The sequence below is a fragment of the Nycticebus coucang genome, chromosome 15 (genome assembly GCF_027406575.1).
Source record: "Nycticebus coucang isolate mNycCou1 chromosome 15, mNycCou1.pri, whole genome shotgun sequence".
NCBI classification, from domain to species: Eukaryota; Metazoa; Chordata; class Mammalia; order Primates; family Lorisidae; genus Nycticebus; species Nycticebus coucang.
In genome coordinates this window covers 934,820-957,475 of record NC_069794.1, presented here as the reverse complement: position 1 = coordinate 957,475, position 22,656 = coordinate 934,820, and the positions used below count along the sequence as shown (strand labels likewise).

At 54.8% G+C, this 22,656-nt stretch overlaps 1 protein-coding gene across 12 annotated transcripts in view; it reads left to right on the top strand.

Annotated features, from left to right (window-relative positions):
• MCF2L (MCF.2 cell line derived transforming sequence like) overlaps window positions 1-22,656 on the top strand; it is a 129,279-nt gene that overhangs the window by 103,539 nt on the left and 3,084 nt on the right. For 7 of the 12 annotated variants that reach the window (XM_053563541.1, XM_053563547.1, XM_053563545.1 and 4 more), the window contains 24 exons: window positions 118-242; window positions 1,405-1,519; window positions 5,084-5,203; window positions 5,635-5,826; window positions 6,366-6,557; window positions 7,137-7,296; window positions 7,905-7,978; window positions 8,202-8,278; window positions 9,799-9,865; window positions 10,998-11,113; window positions 12,215-12,284; window positions 13,161-13,253; window positions 13,337-13,429; window positions 13,905-14,030; window positions 14,861-15,082; window positions 15,239-15,331; window positions 16,250-16,328; window positions 16,493-16,559; window positions 17,280-17,398; window positions 17,689-17,781; window positions 18,483-18,557; window positions 21,066-21,187; window positions 22,317-22,429; window positions 22,503-22,606. In XM_053563541.1, coding sequence (XP_053419516.1) covers window positions 118-242; window positions 1,405-1,519; window positions 5,084-5,203; window positions 5,635-5,826; window positions 6,366-6,557; window positions 7,137-7,296; window positions 7,905-7,978; window positions 8,202-8,278; window positions 9,799-9,865; window positions 10,998-11,113; window positions 12,215-12,284; window positions 13,161-13,253; window positions 13,337-13,429; window positions 13,905-14,030; window positions 14,861-15,082; window positions 15,239-15,331; window positions 16,250-16,328; window positions 16,493-16,559; window positions 17,280-17,398; window positions 17,689-17,781; window positions 18,483-18,557; window positions 21,066-21,187; window positions 22,317-22,429; window positions 22,503-22,606 — 2,707 coding nt within the window. Of the gene's footprint in view, window positions 1-117; window positions 243-1,404; window positions 1,520-5,083; window positions 5,204-5,634; window positions 5,827-6,365; window positions 6,558-7,136; window positions 7,297-7,904; window positions 7,979-8,201; window positions 8,279-9,798; window positions 9,866-10,997; window positions 11,114-12,214; window positions 12,285-13,160; window positions 13,254-13,336; window positions 13,430-13,904; window positions 14,031-14,860; window positions 15,083-15,238; window positions 15,332-16,249; window positions 16,329-16,492; window positions 16,560-17,279; window positions 17,399-17,688; window positions 17,782-18,482; window positions 18,558-21,065; window positions 21,188-22,316; window positions 22,640-22,656 lie in introns of those variants that run through there. The other 5 variants (XM_053563548.1, XM_053563550.1, XM_053563553.1 and 2 more) reach the window with 3 other exon arrangements.

Genomic DNA, 22,656 nt, shown 5'->3' with positions numbered 1-22,656 from the left:
ACCCGAAAAGGCACCACAGGTGGCCATGTGCCCCATGCATGTCATGGCCTCACCTCTTCATCCTTCCCCTTCTGGGACACCTCATGGTATCACACTGATGCCGTGCTGTCTCCGCAGGAGGACCTGAGGCTGGCACTGGAAGAGGGCCGCAGCGTCCTCGAGAGCCTCAGGACTCCTTTGGCCGAGGGCCTGGAGCACAGTGTGAACCAGGACCAGCTGGACAACCAGACCACCGTGCAGAGGTGAGGCCTGGCTGCCTGCATGCCCTTGCCTGGCTCTGGACAAGGTGTGGGTCTGTTTTGGGCTCACAGCTCCTGCAAGAGAAAGAGACCTCAGGCCAGGACACAATGATCTCAAGCAAGTGTCCCCACCCTTCACTGAGGCTCCTTCCTGCTGAAATCCTTTTCTCCTGGATCCCAAAGAAAGTGGCTTTTCTAGGGAGGAGGTTTTCCTAGAGCAAACATTCTAGGTATGACGGGGACATTTGGGCAGGACATTGCTGACAGTGAACCTTGGGTCATGTGGCTTCTAAGTTCCCCATGAGTCTTTCTTGGGTGGGGAGGCAGCCTGCGGTTTCTTCTACCCCACTAGTGTTTGGAAGCTAGTGCCTTTTACTCTCATAAGACATGTGCTTGCCCTGGGTTCCCAGCCCATAGCCAGGGCACAGTGATGTGTCTGTGTGGCTGGCTGCTGTTAGCTGCCACCTCACAGAGCTTGGGGAGTCCAGTCTCTGCACAGGTAGGCATGTCATCCCGCCTGGTGGGTGAGGCGGGCTCTGGACAGTGGGGGTGGGGCTCACCCAGCAGAGCCCCAGTGCCCAGCTCCAGGCCAAAGCTGATTCTGTGTTTTGCCCATGGCTGGGCCCACATGTCTCAGATACCTGTGCCAGGAATACAAGGAGCCATGGCTACGGGGGGGACATGCCCAAGGGGCTCCCTCAGGAGGCGACTGCTCAGCCCAAGGGGGATGATAGTGCCAGCTACGTGTAGGGCAACACCTGCTAACAAAGAGCCCTTGGGCCAGAGGCCGAGCCACCCAACACAGCTTCCAGTCCCAGTGGCCCCTGGCTCCTTCACCCTGAGCTAAAGCATTTTTTTTTTTTTTTTTGCAGTTTCTTGGCTAGGGTTGGGTTTGAACCCACCACCTCTGGTATATGGGGCTGGTGCCCTACTCCTTGAGCCACAGGTGCCACCAAGCTAAAGCATTTTTGATGAGCCAAACCCTTACCTCCTTGGCCTCTGATAAATTGACCAACTTGACTCACTCCGCTGGGAGAGTGGCAGGGGTTGGGAGCCTCTGCCTGTGAATTCTGCCACTGCACATGGAGTAACAGGGGCCAGTGTGCAGGAGGAAAGGCAGCACCCAGGGAAGCATCTCCAGGAAACTTATCTCCTCCTCTCCCAGGCTCCTGGCCCAGCTGAATGAGACTGAGGCTGCCTTTGATGAGTTTTGGGCAAAGCACCAGCAGAAGCTCAAGCAGTGTCTGCAGCTGCGGCATTTCGAGCAGGGCTTCCGTGAGGTGAGTGGCAGAGGCAGTGGGAGCTGAATTATACAGGTGGCTTTGGCTTAATGTGAGGTTAACACAGGCTGATCTTCGAGATGCAATTCATGAGCTCATCAGTTAAAATCGGATGTGGATTTACTTCTGCATCCAGAACTGGTTGGGAGCCTTCATTCTCTCTTTCTATTCTTCCACGTGCTCTTGTGTCCAGCATGCACTTACCCTGTGCTTCCCTGTGCCTGGCATGAGACCTTGGGATGACAAACACGTCATCCTGCCTTGGGTTGGTGTGACGGGGCGTGTCCACTGTGATGCCAGCTTCTGCGGAACCCTTGGAGATGCTGCATCCAGCTCACTGGAGACCTGTTTCTCATTTGTCGTGTAGAACACACATGTCAAGACCCCCTTATGGATCTTGCCTTGGTGAGAGGCAATGTGTACCCTGTAAGCACGGCTTCTCCTGTCCTCGGGAGAGCTGTGGTTGATGCTGGAGAAATAAAAAATGTCATCCAGCTCTAAGATGGTGAAGTTGGTCTGAGACAGTCTGCCAGCCAGTGCCAGGAGACCAGGATCCAGGGGCATTTCTCAGAAGCCTCAAGGACCTCTGTATCTGTGTGTCCTCAGAGAGCTCCAGCACGGCACTATTGGAAAGCATGGGATTGAGTCAGCAGCATCCACTGAGCACCACACGGCTGGCCCTTCAGCGGTACAGCTGGGGCACCAGCCTGACACAGTCAAAAGGCCACGTGTAGCTTCCAACTGAAAAAGCTTGACTGATAGCTGCTGTTGACCAGAAGCCTTACTGATGGCATAAACAGTAGATGGACACAAATTTTGCATGTTTTATTCTTTGTATTGTGTTCTTAAAATAAGCTGGGGAAAAAGAAGACATCATTAAGACAATCAGTGGAAAAGAAAATACATTTACTACCCTTGAAGGAGAAGCGGTCGTTCTCACGTCAAGGGGGTGAGAGGGAACAGGAAGAGAGGAGTCTGTCTCAGGGGTGGCAAAGTGGAGGGAAGTCCAGGTAATGGACAGCACAGCTCAGTCCCATGTTGTCTAGGCGAGGACTGTGCTTTCCAGGAGGAGGATCAGTGCTGAGCTCAGGACGTCACCATGTCCCTGACTCACCTTGTGACAGTGGGGACAGTGTGCCATAGAAGCACATGGAGGCAAGGATGGTTTGCAGCCTGTTTCTGTGGAGACTGACGAGGGCTTTCCAGAGAAGAAGACATTTCTCAATTAAAATTTGTATATAAAGATATTGCAGATTCACATGTGATTATAAGAAATAATCCAGAGAGCCCGTGGACCTCCTCACCCAATTTCCCCCATCGTAACAACTTGCTGACTATAGGATGGGGTCGGAGGCATGATACGGACCTTAGCTGTGTCCCTTGATCCAGCCCACAGCATGCGTCCCACGGGGTCCCTCCCAGGCCTCTGCCGACACAACCACCTTCTCCCAGCCCACTCGCCCCAACCCTGCCAGCCACCACTCCTCTGCTGTGCTGTGCTGTATGTCAACAGGGGCTCTTACAGAGCGTGAGCTTTGGGATGGGCAGTCGTCACTCGAGTAATTCACAGGGGAATTTTCATCCCTGGAAGTCCAGCTCTAGTACTCTTTGTTGAAAAGGCCGTCTTTCCTCCACTGGATTTCCCTTCCACTTCCTTTACAACTTTCTGGCATTATTTGTGTGGGTCTGTTTTAAGGGATTCTGTGTTCTATGAGTTGACCACTCCAAGGACTAACAAGCTGGTCAACATACAAAGGTGGTCAGCATGAGGGACTGGGCCTGCTCTACTGATACATCTGTGTGGTGCCTGCCCAGTCAGAGGAAATCAGGTCACCTTGAGGAGGTGGTCAGTGCAGGGAGGGCTCAGCCGTGAGGTTCTACTGGACATATCTGTCTTCTGTCAATGCCACAAGTATGTTTTTCAAAGAAATAGTCCACTCCAAGTTGTGAAATTTCTGTGTGTAGAGTTGTTCATGGTTTTCCTCTTGGTCTTTTTGGTATCTACAGGGTCTGCAGTGACATTGCATCTCGTTTCTGACATTTGCCTCTTCTTTCTTTTTATGCTTTGTCAGAGAAGGTTTCTCATTCTTCTCCTTTTCAGAAAACCAGCCCTTTCTCTACTATTTTCTTTCTTCAATGTAATTTATTTCTGGCTCTATTATTTATTTGGATTGATTTTTTGGGTTTGTATTGCTCTTCTTTTTCTAGATTCTTAAGGTGAGAGCTTGCATTATTTATTTGAGACTGTTCTTCTTTTCTCATGTACATATTTAATGGAAATGCTGTAAATTTCCTACAAATTTTGATAAATTGTATTTTCATTTAGTTCAGTTTTATTTGATTTCCTTTGAAACTTCCTCTCTGATCGATAAATTATTTATAAGTATGTTGCTTGGCTCCTAAGTATCCAGAGTTTTTCTGTTATCCTTCTATGCTTGATTTCTAGTTTGATTCATTGTGTGGGAGAATCTGCTCTGTGTGATTTCAATTCTTATGCATTTGCTGAGGTTTGTTTTATGGCCCAGGTTATGGTCTATTTTGGTACACAGTCTTCAGGCACTTGAAAGGATGTGTACTAGGCTGTTGTTGGGGAAGTTCTATAAATGTCAGTTGGATCCTGTTTCTTAGTTGATGGTTTGAGATGATTTTGTATCAGCTTATTTTCTATCTCATTGGTTTATAGTTACTCAGGAGGGTGTTGAAGCTTCCAGTTGTAAATGTGGATTTGTATATCTCTCTTTTTAGTCCTGTAGGTTTGTGCTTCATATATTTTGCAGCCCTGTTGTCACATTTAGGACTGCAATTTTCTTTTATTATAATATGTTCTTCTCTATCTCTGGCTGTTTTCTTTGTGTCAAAGTTTCCCTTACCTGGTATTAACATAGCCACTCATGCTTTCCTCTGATGAATGCCTTTACCGTCATCCTTCCTTTACTATTTTTTTCATCCTTCCTATACTATTTTTTTTTTTTTTTATTGTTGGGGATTCATTGAGGGTACAATAAGCCAGGTTACACTGATTGCAATTGCTTCCTATACTATTATATTTAAAGTGAGTTTCTTGTCAACATAATATGGATGGATCATGTCATGCTTTATCTTTTCCTTAATATGTTAGACCATTTACATTTAATGTAATTATTGGTAAGTTAAGGCTTAAGCCTGCCATTTTATTTTGCGTTTTCTATTTGTTCTTTCCCTTTTTTCCTTTCTATGTTTTATTTTTCCTTCCTTTCTGTGGTAACTTGAACATTTTTTAGAATTCCATTTTCATTCATCTATGATTTTATGAGTTTATCTCATCGTATAGCTTTTTGAGTGGCTGCTGCAGGTATTACAGTCCATTATTATAATATAATATATTATATATTTATCTGTATGTGGGGGATATAGAGGGAGTTTATGTGTAACTGGAAAGGCCACAGATAACATGTGCATATCATTTATGCCACCTGTGGCAGGTTCAGGAATAGGTAAGAGCCCTTCCCTTCCACCTCAATCCCTCGTTGCCTTCTCTCCGTCAGGGTGGGAGACACCCCCTGAGGCAGGCCCTCCTCTATTCAGGTCAAAGCTGCCTTGGATGTAGTGTCCCAGAAAATCGCAACCTTCACCGACGTTGGCAACAGCCTGGCACACGTGGAGCACCTGCTGAAGGACCTCGGCAGCTTTGAGGAGAAATCCAGTGTGAGGACAATGTCATGGGTCGGCTAGGTGGGGGAGCACATGGGGCTCACCAGGTGCTGCTCAGGACTGCACAGGGATTGGGCTTTCCTGCTGGGGAGGAGAAGCCTGGGTGCCATCTGCAGGCCAGGGTCAAGGGGCCCTCCAGCTGCCCCTTCCTCCACCACCAACCCATCCTCAGGTACTGGCCCTGCCCTGTGACCTCTGAGTCAGTTGCTGCAGCTAGATAGTGCCTTTGCTAGGACCACTGTGGTCTCCAAGGTGTTTGCCCCAGAACCCCTCAGGGGATTGAGTGTCACTCAATGGTGACACTTTATATATGGTGTTGACCATATATAAGGGAAAGTGACAGGCATCCCGTGCTTCTGGGCCCCGCTTTGTGACCAGATGTCCCATTTGCCTCTGACAGAAGTGACCTAATGTCTGTCCTGCAGGTGGCCATGGGAAGGGCCCGGGCCCTGTGTCTGGACGGCGAGCAGCTCATTGAGAACAAGCACTATGCTGTCGACTCAATCCGCCCCAAGTGTGAGGAACTCCGGCACCTCTGTGACCAGTTTGCAGCTGAGGTCGAGAGAAGACGGGGGCTACTCACCAAGGCCCTGGGGCTACACAGCCTCCTGGAGACGGTAGGTGTCCTGGTCCTAGAGATAGTAGCTGGGGCCATCAGCCACACACCCCAGTCACACCCTAGCCACAGCCACCAGCCACACCCCTGGCCACTGCTGACAGCCACACCTCCAGCCACGCCCTGGCCATACCCTGGCCACAGCACCAGCCACACCCTAGCCACACCATGGCCATGGTTGCCAGCCACACCCCTGGCCTTGGCCACCACTACACCAGTCACAGGCAGTGAGACACACTGGCTCAGGGTGGCCAGCACCACCTCTGTGGTTCTCTCTCTCGTTGGCCTGGGGATCATGTCCTGATGAGTTATCTGTTTCCAAGAATTCACTTGAAACTCGCTGTGCTAGTTAACCATGCGTTCACTTATCTCCTCAGTGAACGTAAATGTAGGTCTGGCTTATCCTTGAGGAGGGCTCTGTTCCCACGGGGGTCTGTGGACTTCGTGGCAGAAGTGTGGTATGCCAGATAGGTGAACAGGCGCCACAGCAGGTCCTGCTTCTGACGGTGCATCTTCCTCTGTTGCATCCTGTGACCACAGTCCATGAAGTGGTGTGATCAGGGGATCTACCTGCTGGCCTCGCAGCCTGTGGACAAGTGCCAGTCCCAGGACGGGGCCGAGGCAGCCCTGCAGGAAATTGAGAAATTCTTGGAGACCGGTGCAGAAAACAAGATCCAGGAGCTCAACAACATTTATAAGGAATATGAATCTATCCTCAACCAAGACCTGATGGTAAGGCTGGCTTGGGTTTCATCTGCAGCCCCACCTCCCTGAGTGGTAGGGAGTTCCCACTACTCTGCACCATTTCTGAGAGAACCATCGGAGGTATCAATGGACAGCGGGCATTTGAAAGAAATGCAGAGTTGGGACATCCTCATAGAAGTAACCTCCACTCCAGCCTTGCTAGGGGGATGCCCTGCCTCCCGTGGCAGCTCTGTGATGTGGCCAGGTACCTTAGGAAGTGGCACTTCTGGGGACCTGGTGCCAGGCCCCTCTTGATATTACACCAAAACTGGGCCTTCTAGCTCCCACCCTCGGGGGCAGCTGGCTGGGAGAAACCCACTTCCTTCATGCAGCCTGTAGTAGCCCTTCAGCTGGTAGAGGAGCCCACTATGCCCTGCCTTGACACTTTTCCTCCTGGTGTGATACCCCTCTCCACCCACAGCAGCCAGAGCTGGTCACAGCATCATGGCATCACACATTACTGGTAGACACTGTGTGGTGAATGTTTGTTTAGTCAGGACATCTGTATCCTGAGCAGTGGTGCCACACCAGCTCCTGGGAGGCGCCTTACTAAGTGTGTCTCTCCAGGAACACGTGCGGAAGGTCTTCCAGAAGCAGGAGAGCATGGAGGAGATGTTCCACCGCAGACAGGCCAGCCTGAAGAAGCTGGCGGCCAAGCAGACACGGCCCGTGCAGCCTGTGGCTCCTAGACCAGAGGCACTGACCAAGTCGCCCTGCCCCTCACCAGGTGTGTTCGGGGCCTCTAGGCCATGGCCTTTGAGTTCAGCACACTGAGGAGACCACACACAACCTCTCCACATACCTCCACCACCCTCCACTGTGGCTGGGCCTGGCTCAGGTCCACAGCCTTCGGGCCAGTTCCCACCTGCCCTGTGCTCTTGTGATAAAGTCTGACCCAGACTTGGCCATTCTCACTCATGAGTTGTCTGTGGCAGCTTTAGCGCCAGGCTGGCCAACTCAGCGTCCTATCCATGTCTGTGTGGCCCACGAAACTGAAAACACTGACAACCGCTGAGCCCCTCTGACTTCCCCCAACTCGTGCCCGTGACCTGTTCATCCTCAGAGCCAAGAAGGTGTTCTTCACACTCCCCTCAGACCTCTGTCCAGAGCCCCCTGGCAATTTACATCCTGTATATCTGGGGCCATGGCACAGCCCAACCGCCAGGACACAGCCTGCCCACAACGGTCCTGCCACACCCCACCCTACCCCAGTCCCTGTGGCCAAGCCCAGTGCACCTCCTATCACCTCCCTGACTCAAAACACTCTCCTGCCCTCACTGGTATTCTCACATGAGAGCTCAGGCTCACTCACCTCTGCCACCTTTCTCTGAACAGGTACGAGGCGAGGCTCTGAGAACTCCAGCTCTGAGGGCAGCACACTCCGGAGAGGGGCCTACCGGAGGGTCAAGGTGAGGCCATTCTTATGCACTGGCATCCAGTGTCCTAGGGAGGCTCCTCCTCCTGCTCCTGGTTCTCTGGGGAAAAAGGGGGTCTGTTCCCAGCAGGCAGGCCTGGGGACACCTGCCCTCCTCCTGTCATCCCCTCACTGTGCTGGACTGGGCTCTGGCCTGAGTGGGGGTGCTTGGGACCACTCTGGCTATCTCCCAACCCTGACACCGTCGTCCTCTGCAGAGTGAGATGAGTGGGAGCCGACAGGGCCGGAGCAACTCCGCAGGGGATGAGGAAGAGAGCCTGGCCGTCCTACGCAGGTGAGAGCTGTGCTCCAGCCACAGCAGGGCCTGTGTCTGTGGCTGGATGAGGGACAGACCACATCCACCCCAGTACTGAGGGGGCACACACGTACATGTGTTGCAGGGTGTGTGCATGTGTGTTCTGGGATAAGTACCATGTGCGTGTGGTGAGGTGCACTTGTGCGTGTGTTCTGAGCTGTGTGCATGTGTGAGGCATGCACATGCATGTGTATTCTGAGGTACACATGTATGAGTGTTATGACTTGTGCATAGTGCATGTAATACGTTGTGAGGTGTGCACACATGCACTGTTATGGGATGTGTACTCGTATGGGGGGATTTTCACGTGTGTGTGTTCTAGGGTGTGCACATGGGATATACATGTCCATTTGGCATCATCTTGTTTGAAGAGAAGAGAAATCTAAGTTTTCCTTAGGGAGGCCCTGTCCTGCCCTGGCCCGCAGCTGTGTACTATGGTGACATGGATGCCTCGTTCTCTCCACCCAGCCTAGCAGGAGAAGACCCTGGGAGAGCAGAACCTGAGGCCTGAGGCCTGAGGCCAGGGGCCATGCCCTCCCCCAGGGTCCTTATAGCCACTCTCCTCCTTCCCTGTGTCCCACCAGCCCCCTGGGCGAGGGGCTCCTTCCTTTGCACTCCTGCACTGTTTCCATAGCCCCTGCACACCCACACCTCCTGAGGGCACTGGGATGTGAGGCTACATGTCACTTCTCCCCACACAAGCCACCTGCAGGTTTTATCCCCAGCTATGCTCAGAGTCTGCCCCCGATGCTAGCTGCACCCTCCTCCCCAAGAGCCTCCCCGGAGGTCACCATCCTCACAGTGTTCAAGTCACACCCTGTGCACCCAGATGGCAGCATACCCTTCTCACTCTAAAGGGCTCTGGGCAGCAGACAAGAAGGTCCTGGAGTGAGGTCACCTGAGATGCCACATGGGGTTTCAGGCGGACAGCAGATGCCCCACAAGCACCTCAGGGTCTCATGTCTCTGGTGCCCACACACCTAGCGCATAGCACATACAAATGGGCTCAATTTTGGGGTGAAGTGAGAGCAATGGAGGAGGGGAGCCCCAAGTGGGAGCACCTGCAGACCCAGTAGGAGGCTCCACCTGCTATTCGCTGCCAGGAGGTCCCAGAGCCATACACAACCACAGCCACTGGCCAGGAGGGGCATCCGAGTACAGGAATCCTGCATATGACTCAGCAGCAGCTGTTTTTATTTCTGTGGCCACACAGGGACAGTGGCTGCTCTGGGGGCATGTTGTCCTAAGCACTGGTTCCCGTGGGCTGCAGGTTCTCAGGGTCAGGGAACGTGCCTGCCGAGAGGCGGGTCTCTTCCATGGCCCCTTTCAGCCCCTTTCAAGAGACAGGCCTTACTTCTGGGTCCAGGGAGGGTAAGGCCTGCCACAGTCTGCAGGTATGAGGGAGCTTTGAGTCCCCTCAGGCAGCACGAGTCATCACCTCTAGATGCCATAGTGTCCTTGTCCACCTGCCCAGCCCTGACCCGTCTCTGCCCTGCCAGGCACGTGATGAACGAGCTGCTGGACACGGAACGGGCCTATGTGGAAGAGCTGCTGTGTGTCCTGGAGGTGAGGCCCCCGCTGTCCCACCACCTCACCTCCTTCAGGAACAGGGCTCAGACAGGGATACTGATGTCCCTGACAGCATGCAAGGACCCTCATAGCAGCTGCTCTCAGTAGCCACAGCAGGAACAGCTCAGGTGTCAGCCCCAGGACATGGCAGAATCTGCAGGGTGGTTCTGACAGCAGTGATGTGGGCTGCTAGCCACATGTGTGACAGTTAAAGTCAGACCAAAGAGTGCACACAGCTTCCTGAAGAAAGTTCCAGAAAAAGCAAAACTAGTCCAGTGCGAGCGATCGGACGGGGTGGCCTATGTCATGGGTCACTTCCTGGAAGGGCACCGGGGATGCCAGGGCTGTCTCTCATCCTCATGTGAGTGGTGGTCCCCGTGGCAGTATGAACGTCTGAGTCACCTAGAACCCACAGGTGGTGGTCACAGCAGTGTAGACAAAGGTCTGAGTCATCCAAGTGCACAAGCGGTGCTCATGGCAGCGTAGACATGTGTCTGGGTCACCCAGGTGCACAGGTGGTGGTCACAGCAGTGTGGATGACTGAGTCACCCAGGTGCACAGGTGGTGGTCACAGCAGTGTGGATGACTGAGTCACCCAGGTGCACAGGTGGTGGTCACAGCAGTGTGGATGACTGAGTCACCCAGGTGCACAGGTGGTGGTCACAGCAGTGTGGATGACTGAGTCACCCAGGTGCACAGGTGGTGGTCACAGCAGTGTGGATGACTGAGTCACCCAGGTGCACAGGTGGTGGTCACAGCAGTGTGGATGACTGAGTCACCCAGGTGCACAGGTGGTGGTCACAGCAGTGTAGACTTGTAGATACATGCCCTCCCCATCAGCGTGCAAAGGCAGAAAGGGAAACAGCAACCCCACATAGAAGTCAGTGCTGCGTGTGATGCAGTTATATCTCTGGGTGCTCTCCAGAGGGTCATCTTACAAATCATCAGTGAATAAATCTGAGCAGATTTGCTCATCCCACACTGGGACAGTGTCACCCAGCTCCGCCAGCCCCTGTGGCCATGGCCGCAGCCAGGGCTCAGAGGTGGCTGTGGAGCTACTATGACACAGCCCGATCTTGAGAGTGGGCTTAGCCCAGGGTGCCCCTGTCCACCTCTTCCCTCCCCACAGGGCTACGCTGCCGAGATGGACAATCCTTTGATGACACATCTCATTTCAACAGACCTTCAGAACAAGAAGGACATTCTGTTTGGAAACATGGAAGAAATCTATCACTTTCACAACAGGTGGGGCCTGTCCTCTGGTCTTACATACACATGCTTGTCAATCTCTGTCACACCCAGGGCAGCTGCCTTCAAGGAGCTGGAACCAGAAGGGCCTCTCCAGGGGCAAAGCCTCAGTTGGCCATGGGCACGAGCAGGGGTGCCCAGGGTGTACCCTTACCGGGCTGTGGGCAGAGCGGGGGTGTCCAGGGTGCACCCTCAGTGGGCTGTGGCTCTTGGAAAGAACAGCAGACCAGACCTGCCTCACTTGCCATGTGCACACTCAGGCTGCCTCTCCAGTCCCCTTGTTGGTCTTCATGCTTTCTCAACTATTTTGGGAGCCTGTGGAACAACTTTCGGGTGGTCATCACGGGAGGGCAGCAGGTGGAGGCATCTGCTCTGTGTCCTGGAGGAGGCGGCACGAGTGGGCCCTGCTTTATAGCGCCACCCTCGGGACTCAGGGACACTGGGGAACCCGTCATCAGCTCATCGTACCCACTGTGTACAAGAGGCCACAGTGGGCAGCTGACCTACCTAGAAACCCGCTCTCCCCACAGAGGTCCAGCAGAATCCTAGGAGTCAGGAAGGTTCCTTAGCTCCCTTGAGGCCTTGAGTCCCAGCACAGATGGCTCCATCTGTGAATTGAGCTCCAGGGCAGGTTCCCCTCCTACCAGGATGTCCCAGGGGACAAATCCAAGTCAGAAACTTAGAGGGGAGCCAGCCCTAGCATGTGGGGTCAATGCGATGGATGGGAGGCCCTGGCCACAAAGGCTCTGGGCCATGTCTGCAGGGACCCCACAGACGGAGCCCACAGACCCAACCTGAGAAGGGTCAGCAACTTCAGGCCCCACAGTCCCTCATCCAGGCCTGGCCCCTCCTCTCTCCATGTAAACACAACTCCTGGAACACGGGGCCCTGGGGCTATGTCTGCTCCCCCTGATGGCGTGGCTTGGGGGCCTTTCTGGGTGCACGGGTCTGAGGTCAGGTGGGTATTGGTGCCACATGGTGGCTTGACCTGTTTAGAGCAAAGTGTAAACGTCCTTTGGAAAGCAATGTCCCTGTGTCACATCTGATGGCATCTGGCCAGGTGGAGTTCCAGGACCTAAGGGCCTTCTCTCTGCACAGGATCTTCCTGAGGGAGCTGGAAGGCTACGTGGACTGCCCGGAGCTGGTGGGCAGGTGCTTCCTGGAGCGGGTGCGTAAGCTGGCATTTCCCAACACTTCTGTCTCAGCAGGCGTTTCCCAGCACTTCTGTCTCAGCAGGCGTTTCCCAACACTACTGTCTCAGCGACTGAATGATGGCTCTAAATTCTCTTGCAGGGTCCCCTTCTAACCACTGAAGTCATAAAGTAAAAATTGTTTTAGTTTGGCTCAGACATGATATTTTGGGAGAGGGCCGAAGAATAAAAAGTTTTTTAAGTCCAATAACTGGTTCAAAAAGAAAAACTAAAACTCAAACATCAGTGAATGCTGAAATTGTATGGTATCTAGGCTTTGAATGAAGGTTTTGGGTGAATCTGGAGTTTTCTTACCTGTCAATGAGTTTGGCTTTGGTCTTGGCCAGGGGACTGGCTCCAGCTCAGGGTTGACCAGGGCACTGCCAAGAAATGGCTTTGGAAAGTTGATCATGGCAGGAAAGGAAGGCGGAGGGGGTGACCGGGATGCAGCCCTGCCTTTCTCACCCAAAATGGGCCAGGAAGAGGGTTATCTAGGGCTCCCGCAGGAGCAGCCCTTCACTAGGACCCTCTGTGCCTTAGGATCCTCTGTCCCTTAGACTGATATGTCACCTAGAACCTTGTGTCCCTACAGCCAGGAGCAACTGTATTTCACACAGGACTCAGATCTGGGTTTTGCTAAATAATTTGCTAAGTAATTTGCACAACTTCCAGAAACAGCCCTAGAGGTTGAATGAGTCAAGTAGATGACATTATAAACCACCTTCCACGGTGGAGCAGCAGAAAGCCCAAGCCTGGGAGCCCTGGGGAGGGACAGGGGCCTCCTGAGTTCTGAGATAAGTGGGGGGCACCCTATAGGGGGACAGCTGCCAGGTGATGTCTGCCCTCCTGCACAGATGGAGGACTTCCAGATCTACGAGAAGTATTGTCAGAACAAGCCACGCTCGGAGAGCCTGTGGCGCCAGTGCTCTGACTGCCCGTTCTTCCAGGTACGTCTCTGCCCCTTCAGGTGTGGTGCCCGGCACTAGCCGGCTCTGACACAAAGACAACGTGACTGTGTGGTTGGCTGCAGGAGTGCCAGAGGAAGCTGGACCACAAGCTGAGCCTGGATTCCTACCTGCTGAAGCCAGTCCAGAGAATCACCAAGTACCAGCTACTGCTCAAGGTAGGCCTCTAGGGTACCGGCAGCCGGCTCCCACCCACTGCTCAGGGTGCCTCCCCATGCCGCCTGCTCTGGCCAAGGGACACCCCCTCTGAGCCATGTTCCTCCCCCCACATTGCACCTGGCTTGTCCAGATGTTGTGGAGGGCCTACTGCGTGGCCACCACTGCTGAGAGCACCAGAACACAGGAAACAAAGAGCCTGGCCCCATGAGTTTCTGCTTGCTGGGATTCTGTGCTGACACGCCCACCTGTCTGAATGGCTTTGCACACGTCAGTTATCGGGGTGGCTTGACCTGGGAGATTCTGGCCATGGGTTTGCCATGTGTGGCCCCCTCCAGCTCACTGCCTTCAGCCAGGGTCACAGCAGATGGGCAGCACCCCTGGGGAGGGGTGGGTGCCACTCTGTCCTGCAATGCCCCGTGTCAGGGTTGGGCATCCTCTGTGTCTGTGACAGCTGCCCTTCTCACCCACCCACAGGAGATGCTCAAGTACAGCAAGAGCTGCGAGGGGGCTGAAGGACTGCAGGAGGCACTCAGCTCCATCCTGGGCATTCTCAAGGCTGTGAACGACTCCATGCACCTTATCGCCATCACTGGCTATGATGTAAGCAACACCAGGTGCTCCGGGCTTTCTCCCCACGCAACAGCAGAATCTGCCATGCAGACACTCAATGGCCCCTCAGTACTCCTGAGGTTTGGGGTGACAGTGCCACCTGGACCCTGGCAAGAGCCAGGTCTGAGTCCACCGGTCCAGGGTGGTCCTGAGACGACCAGAGTCCCAGGTGACCACCTGTGGGCTCACTGGCCCCTGGAGCAGATCAGGACAGACCCCCTCAGAGGCGCAGCTTCTGCAGTGGTTTGTAGGCTGGCGACTCACAGGTGGCTGCTAAAGGCAGATTTTCCCTCCTTCCTCACCCTTCTGCCTCCTTCCTCACAGCCCCCATCAAGTCCATGCCCTAGTTCCCTGCCTCTCCGTGTCTGCTCAGCATCCTGGGTGTCTTCAAGTTAATAGACTTGATGTTTTTAGAAGCTTCATGTTTATAAAATATTCATGTGAAGCACAGAGTTCACGCATGACCCTTGCCCCCAAGGTTTCCCAGGGGACCCCTTGCAATGGTGTGATGTGCCTGTCACCATTGGCAGCCAGCACTGCTGTGCTGTCACTGACCATATCACATGCCTGGCGCTGTGGGCTTTGTGGGTCTGGACAAACACAGCATCCTGCTCCCCCCAGGGCAGCAATGCACAAAGGAGTTTCCCTGCCTAAAGGTCCCTTCCCCTCTGCCCATCTGTCCCAGCCCCAGCCTGTGCCATCTCTAGGGCTTTGCCCTTCCTGCATCCTAAGTGCAGTCCTGCAACACATACCTCTCCAGACAGGCTGGCTCCTTGGCACGTGTGCCCTCAGTGGTGACATGTCCTCACCCCTCATTTCAGGGCAACCTTGGTGACCTGGGCAGGCTGCTCATGCAGGGCTCCTTCAGCGTATGGACGGATCACAAGAGGGGCCACACCAAGGTGAAGGAGCTGGCCAGGTTCAAGCCCATGCAGCGGCACCTGTTCCTGCACGAGAAGGCCGTGCTCTTCTGTAAGAAGAGGGAGGAGAATGGCGAGGGCTACGAGAAGGCGCCGTCCTACAGCTACAAGCAGTCCTTGGACGTAAGCAAAGCCGCTCATGCCTCAGCTCGCCTTGAGCAGAACCTGTGTGGGGCCAGCGCTGGCACTCAGCTTTGCCTTTCGATGTGGGTGGGGGACTGCCGCCATCTGTTTCTGGGCTCACTGTATATGTTCACATGGCCCTGGCTGTGCCTACAGATGACCGCTGTCGGCATAACAGAGAACGTGAAGGGGGACGCCAAGAAGTTTGAGATCTGGTACAACGCCAGGGAGGAGGTCTACATCATCCAGGTGGGAAGGGAGTGCCATGAGGCTTCTGGTGGGAGCTGCTATTTACAACCTCCCATGCGGTTTCATCCAGATGCTGGGAGCAGCCACTGTTTCAGCTGCCCTGGGCTGTCTTTAGCTTGAGCTTGACCCAGCACGAAATACGGGAAGATGTGCAAATTCAGGCGGGCAAGAGTGAACACCAGGAGACAGGTTCACCCTCCCACATCCCCAGGCAACACAGGAGAGGGCTGGCGTGCGTCCAATACCCAGGACCCATCCTGTGGCAGGCAGCACAGGGCCTGCACCTGCCCTGCGGGGCTGACCTGGTGGGGCTGGGGGAGCTGAGATGTGGGTTCAGGGACAGCATCCCCTCCATGAGCCATCAAGTACTCCATGAAGGATCGAGCCCAGGGTGAGGTGTGCCTCTTCTGTGCCCTACAGAATTTTGATACATGAATGGTCTGGCCCCAGAGCTGTGTGTGAGCTGCCCTGCCAGGAGGCAGCACCAGTGAAACCCCGTAGTAGCAGAAGCCAGGGCATGAGCAGGCCCAGGAGCTGCTGACTATATCTGTAGGGCTCCGCCACACACCTGCACAGCCCCAGACCTGAACCACAGGGCCTTGTGCCATGTGGAGGAGTGAGATTTACAGCTGTGGCCACTCTCCTGCCTCACCGTGGTGCTGTCACATCTGCAGTGGGCTGCAGGCTGATGTTGTCCTCATCCCCTAAGACAATGTTGAGCCAAGATGTGTCCCAGAGAGGGCAGGTTCTTCCAGTTTTACTCGAGGGTCAAGCAGTGACCTGCCGTCAGTCGCTGGCTGGGGCCAGGCCGCAGCTCACACTCAGCAACTTGGTTGCTGGTCCCTAAGATTGTCAAGAGGAAGATGCCAAAACATGTTTTATCAGGCCCTCACCTTTGGGCCTTTCTCTTGGCAACAGGCACCAACCCCTGAAATCAAAGCAGCCTGGGTGAACGAGATCCGGAAGGTGCTGACGAGCCAGCTGCAGGCTTACAGAGGTGAGAGTGCATCGTGCTCGTGCAGCTTGTGCCCACGTGCACTTCCTTGTGCGTTCAGAGCAGCCACAAAATTCCTCATGATGCTAGAAGCTCAGCACGTGGGAGGGAGGAGCTGGTCCCACGGGTGAGCCCAGACCATGGTGGTCTTTCTGCTTTCCCCCCAGAGGCCAGCCAGCACCGTGTGTTGGAACAGTCCCAGAGCCTGCCCCTGCCTGCCTCGTCTAGCACCAGGTGAGCACAGACACTGGCCGAACACCAGCCCTGCAGGGACATCAGAAAGGAGGGCTTTCATGAGCACCTAAGTCTATGTGGCCTTGGCCACTGGTGTGTCGTAGGTACTGGGTAGAGTTTGCCCACAGCCGCTAGGGTGCCAGTCATCCAGGGATTATATGCCAGTGGGTCAGTCCCAGAGGGTCAGCTTCAAAGACCTGTGCCCTGGACCCTCTGACCATCTTCTGTGGATGATTTCCCAGCACAGGCACACCTGCCTCAGGGCCTTCCACATGGCAGGTGATCACCCGTGTGTCAAGCTGCCCTCAAGCCTGTAGCCTGCATACCTGTGGGCACGTTTTAGATAGTGGCCTCGACCGCAGCTTCGCTATCTTATCTGCCCTTATTTTTCCTTTGTTATCGTTCTCATTGACTTGGTTCTTTCATATTATTTTTCCTATTTCTTATATAAGCCACCTTTAATTATTCATGGAACAGAATAGTATGGCCTAAATAATCCATAGGACAATAGTTTTAAAAGTGAAACACCGCCCTCAAAAACTCCCACAAACCTCCCACTTACTAGCCAGCTGGGACTGTTCTGGCTGCATGTGGCTCCCTGCAGGCGTAAGTTGGAGCTCATGGCCTCAAAGACCATGGCCGCGGAGAGCCTCCCAGGATGCCAACAAACTAACCAGGCAATGCACTTCTCTTTCTTTTCTGGTGTGATGACATCATCAGTCCCTTGCAAGGGAACACAAAAAACATCAAAAAGCTGGAAGAGAGGAAAACTGATCCCCTGAGCCTGGAAGGCTATGTCAGCCCAGCACCGTTGCCAAAGCCCCCCGAGAAGGGCAGAGGTGGGTGTTTGTAGTGACCAGGCCTTGCAGGGGGCCATACCCAGTGTGGGAGGAGTGTGCGATTTCCCACAGCTCAGATGAGTTTGCAGAGGTCCACCAGGACCCTGGAACCCACAGAGGAGCCCCTCACTCACAGGCACCATGCATCCCCAATTCATCCCCAGAAATGACCCAGCCGCGACCCAGCACGTGACCTCCCCACAGGCTGTGGGTGCTCTTTCCCTCAACAGCTGAGTGTGCTGCCTCTGGGCGCCGGTGCCCTCTGCATTTGTCTTTCTCTTCCTTCCTAGATGATGTGGTCACTAGCTCTACCTCAGAAAGCTCTGCACTTTCCCGAAAGCGCTTTACCCTGCAGGGCCTTGCTAACATCAAGGGTCAGAAAGGTAATAAAGGTACCCTCCTGACATCTGCCTCCCACCAGAGTCCCTCCCCGCAGTGGCATGTCTGTCGTGCTTGTTTTGTGGTGATCTCTGTGAGAAGCCCTGCTTCCGTCACCAGCACAGCCCGTGCACACCTGGAGCTATCTTCTCGGGGAGCCTTTTCTTTGTGAAGGCCAAGGAGCCTCCCAGGCAGAAGCCTGCTCAGGAACAGTGTGCCAGGCTCCTCCCTGCCCCTCCTCCCTCATCTTCTCTTGCTTTTCTGCTGAGTCCCCTGCAGAGCAGTAACCGTGTGCTGTCACTGTCATCTGTGCCTTTCTGGGGCATCTGCTAGTGGACAGGCCTGACCTCTTTGAGAGTTCTAGCAGCTCTCAGCTGGTGAAATCTCAGGAAAGAAATGTGCTGAGAAAGCCACAGAGGTGCCTGGGCACAGGCAGATCCATCCGGGATTCTCGAGGCTTTTCCAATTTGTAAAATAGCGTTAAATTGGCCTCAATCTTGAAAGAAACAAGCAAACTATAAATTCTGGCAGATGAGACCTAAGGAAAAGCACCTAGGGACGCCCTAAAATGCCACCCTCGTCTGATGTGCATCTGCTCGCTCTCCCAGCCTCTCCGCCAGCATGAGCCTGAGCCCTGTGCCCCTGCCTCGCGCTGCGGTCCTCACGCTCTGTCTCCTTTATATTCTGCCTCTTCCTCCTCCCACAGCTTCTCCCACCAGTCCTGACAAAAAAACTAAGCGGCATGAAGTAAAGAGTGACCCGACTCCCTTTGGTTTGCGAGGTAGAGCAATGCACCCCGGGTCCCAGCTGCCCACTCACCCATCTGGCGGGAGCACGGTCTTCTCAGCCTCCATGGCAGCTAGGCTGAGACCCTGAGCAGGTCTTCATGGCCAGCAGCACATCTGCACCTTTATTCAACAGCCAGTGCTTGGGGGCAGGCCCTGTGTGGCGTTGCCCTTCTCAGCAGACTCCTCACGGCAGACCCACCAGGTCCATGGCCACTGCCCTTGTGCTGGCAGTCCTGTCTCCTGTCACCTGGCCAGCCGGGTGGTGGGGTGGGGGGAGGAAGGGGGTGGGATGGGGTGGGTCTCACTGCTCAGAGGGCCTGGGTACCTGCATCTCCCCAATAACAGTGCCCATCACAGCCCCCGTCACAGCCCCCATCACAGGTTATGCCATAACTGTCCAGCTCCTTCTCCCAGACAGGTGGCAGGGGCACAGGCAGGTGGGTCCTCCCTGTCTGGACTCAGCCTTATTTTCCACCTGCCTGAAGGTGGAATGTTCTGAAGGTAAAAACTGCTCCAAGACGGCCAAGGACCTTCACTGGCCCAGGCTGAGCATCTCCACTGCCAGGAAAGGGTTTCATGTTTTTAATCCTCCTGCATTTTCCAAAATGTTGTCAAGGTCCCCAAGAGACATAAGCAGAACCAGTCCCTCACCCACCCCAGAGACTATTCACACCACCAGGGCCAATGGGCTCCCGCCCTCAGATGCACTCAGGCTGCAGGCCGAGGCCTCCTGCTGACACTGGGCACAGATAGAGTCCGGGAGCTCCCTGAGGGTCTCAAGTGCTACATAGCCTACAAGCAGCACTGGGGAGAGAAGAGCCCCTTCCCCATGGGCAGCCTCCTAGGAGGGTCTGCTTTGGCCTAGTACCTGGATCTGCCAGTGCTGTCCCCACATCTTCCTCATGTAGGACACTGGTGCAGCAGTGGAGTAGGGCTTGGTCCAGCCTCCCCAGGGTCACAGGCAGCTGGAGCCATGCTCTGCCTTGCAGGCTTGCACCTGCCTGTCTGAACAAAGACAGCTCAGCCCCGCAGGGTAGAAAGGATGACAGTGAGGTGTCAGAGCCGTCTGCCTCCTGGCTTTCCTATGGGTACCCGTGACAGAGCTCAGGTCTTCCCAACTGGCCTGTCCCGGAAGGCCTCAGCCCTGTCTCTTGAATGCTCCCTGTATGATTAGTTTACAGAAAATGGAGGTGACCATACAAGGGTCACCTGGCCCAGTGCCCTTGTGAGAAATCCTAGTTTCCCAGTCAGGTGAAGCCCAAAATCATTGGACTCCCACACACTTTTGTCTCCTATACCAGGGCTAGCACCTTAATGTACTCAGGCCCACTCTTAGCTGCCCCTTCCCACTGTTTTGATGCAGGAGCTGCCCAGCCAGGAGGCACCTGACCCCCGTGTTGAGCTCCCCACCCTGTGGTCTGGGAGGGAAGGTCAGGATGGCAGCTAGAAACTCATGTCCCCACTTCTTGCACAGACGGAAGCCTGGCTGTCCCTGATCAAGAGCCCAGCCCAAGAGGGTGACTCTCAGAGGCCTCCCACCATCTCACCTAGCTTGGGGGCCCAGTGCCTCCCCAGCACAGGTGTCCCACTCCCAAGCGTTGCTGGCCCACCGAGGGCAAGCAGGGCACAGTCATCTACCATGTGGCTCTTGTGTGGCCCTCATGTGCCAGCGCCTTCCTTGCAGGAAGGCTCAAGCTCCTGTGCGTCTAGCAGGATTTGAGGCTGGGTGTGCCCGAGCTTGAGTCAATGGCTACCTGTCTCCTTGACGTGCGTCTTCTCCAGTATCTTTAACATCAAGTGGCCTTGTCTTACCACGGGCATCCGTGGTGTCCGTCAGCATCATGGGCACGTCCTCTTGTACCTCCCCTCCACGGGAGGTTCAGTTGCTCCCCTTTAGGGGCAGCTGCAGGAGGAACACACATGAAGGGCCATGAGTAGTCTGGAGTCCAGAGAGGTGTTTTATGCCCGCCAGGCTGGGGTGGGGGTCCCAGCCTCCTGATTCAGCATCTCTGTACCCTGGTTTGCCCACCATGCAGTGAGAATCAGGGCCCCCCTGTTTTCATAGGTCAACAGCTCGGTGAGCTTATTTGGAGCTTTTCCTACTGGGCTGATAAGTGTTGAATGTTGTAGGTTAACTGAAAACACTTTTCCCTGGAAGGCGTTTGCTGTAGGGCCCAGGTGCACATGGAGTGGTGCCTGGCAGGGCCAGCTCCTACCTACAAGGGTACCCGCCCCAGAGGGATCTGGGCTTACTTCTTCCACCAGGTGGGCTTCACAGACAGGGCAAGTGCAAGCTGGGTACCTTGGAAGCCTGCAACCCGACAAGTCTCAGTACAAGACTGGGAAGACCCCCCCATGATCACATTAATGTACACAGCTATGATTTAATAATAAAAAATAAAAAAAGACTGGGAAGACAACCAGCTTTGCGTGGGGCTGTGGGTGTCAGGGACCCTGGCTTAGACAGACAGTGGCCTTAGTGGACCCCGTTCTTCTCTCAGGTTGGAGTAAGACACCCCCCTCACCAGAGGCCCCTGTGGACGATGGGGAGTGGTCCAGCACAGAGGAGCCCGTCAACTCCTCCGATGCAGAGGAAGATGTCAGCAGCCCACCAGAGAAGCTGGTAAATGAGACTTGGGGCCTCCAAAGGGCCTAAAAGGTGTACTGGGTCCGCCAAGAAGTTGGTAGCGCAGCTGGGCATCCCTGGGGGATCTGGAAGGCACCACTTGGATGGATTTTGGGCCCCAGGTCCTCCTGACATCTCCGACTCAGAGCTGCTCTGTCCGTGGAATTGAGGCCCAGTGCCCAGGCTCCCTTTCACAGGGCCCACTGGGCGCACCCTTCCTCCTGGGATAGTCACACCCCAACCACCTCCCAGCACCAGGTTGGCCTCACTAACTTAATGCTGTTCCCACACCTAATCTCACTTAAAAGAAAACTGGACTATCTTAAGCATGGATTTGCTTTCTAGTCTATGTCCTATTTTTGTTATTGGAAGGAAAAGCTTATTTCCATCTAAACCAACAGATACTTATTGGCCAGTCCATGCTGGGCCTGGACCATGGACACATCTGGGAGGCTCTGGGGGCAGGTGCAGCAGGTGCAGGAGGGCTCTCAGGGCACATGAGCAGGCTGGATGCAGGGATCAGGGCCTGGTTCCCAGGGGTCATCCCCTCTGCCATTGGGGCAGCTTATACAGCTCAGCCTCTGCATCCCACAAACCTGCTTCCCCACATCTGTACAGGCCCTGCTGTAGGCACTAGGGACAAAGTGGGGACAAAACACATGAATCTCCACCCTCAGAGGCGACTTAGTGAGATGTAGGGGGGACATGTGGCATGTTGAGTGAGGACAGCGCCAGGAAGGCAAACAGGGAAGAGGAAATCTCGTGGTGCTAGTAAAAAGAAGAAAACAGCACCAAGGGGAGCGACTGCAAGTGCAAAGGGCCTGGGGCAAGGAGTCTGCTTGGAGACCAGCAAGAATCTGGGAGGTTGGCCCATTTGAGGTTGGCATGTCGTGAGGTGAGTTGGGCACCTTCAGGACTGGGGACCTTTCCAAGTTAAGTGTAGCGATTCACTAGAAGCTCCGAGGCATTTAGTGTCCTTGTTGCTCGGTGGTCTGAAGTCCCCCAGATATCATGCCTGTGCCACAGCCACTGGCTGTGCTGTCGGGCAGCAGACGCCCCACCTGCCTGCAGCTGTGAGAGGTGCGTGCTGATGCACTGGCACCTGTGTCCCTCTGCCTACTGCTAGGTTCTGGGCACACACGCGGTTGTGGTGGGCCACGAGGAGGGCGGCCCTGACGCCCTGGCTGTGAGGAGCGGGGACACAGTGGAGCTGGTCCAGGAGGGGGATGAAGGCCGGTGGTAAGATGCCCCGTGTGAGCCCGCACCTCAACCTCACAGCACGTGGCGGCTGGCTAACCGCCACCCATTGCAGGTTTGTCCGGGACCCGAGCACAGGCAAGGAGGGCTGGGTGCTAGCCAGCAGCCTGTCTGCCCCTCTTGGCAAGTCCAGCTCAGCCCAGTGCCTGAGCAGCTCAGGTAAGGCTTGGGCTCCGCCCCAGCCATGCCCTGGGCCTGTTTGAGGAGAG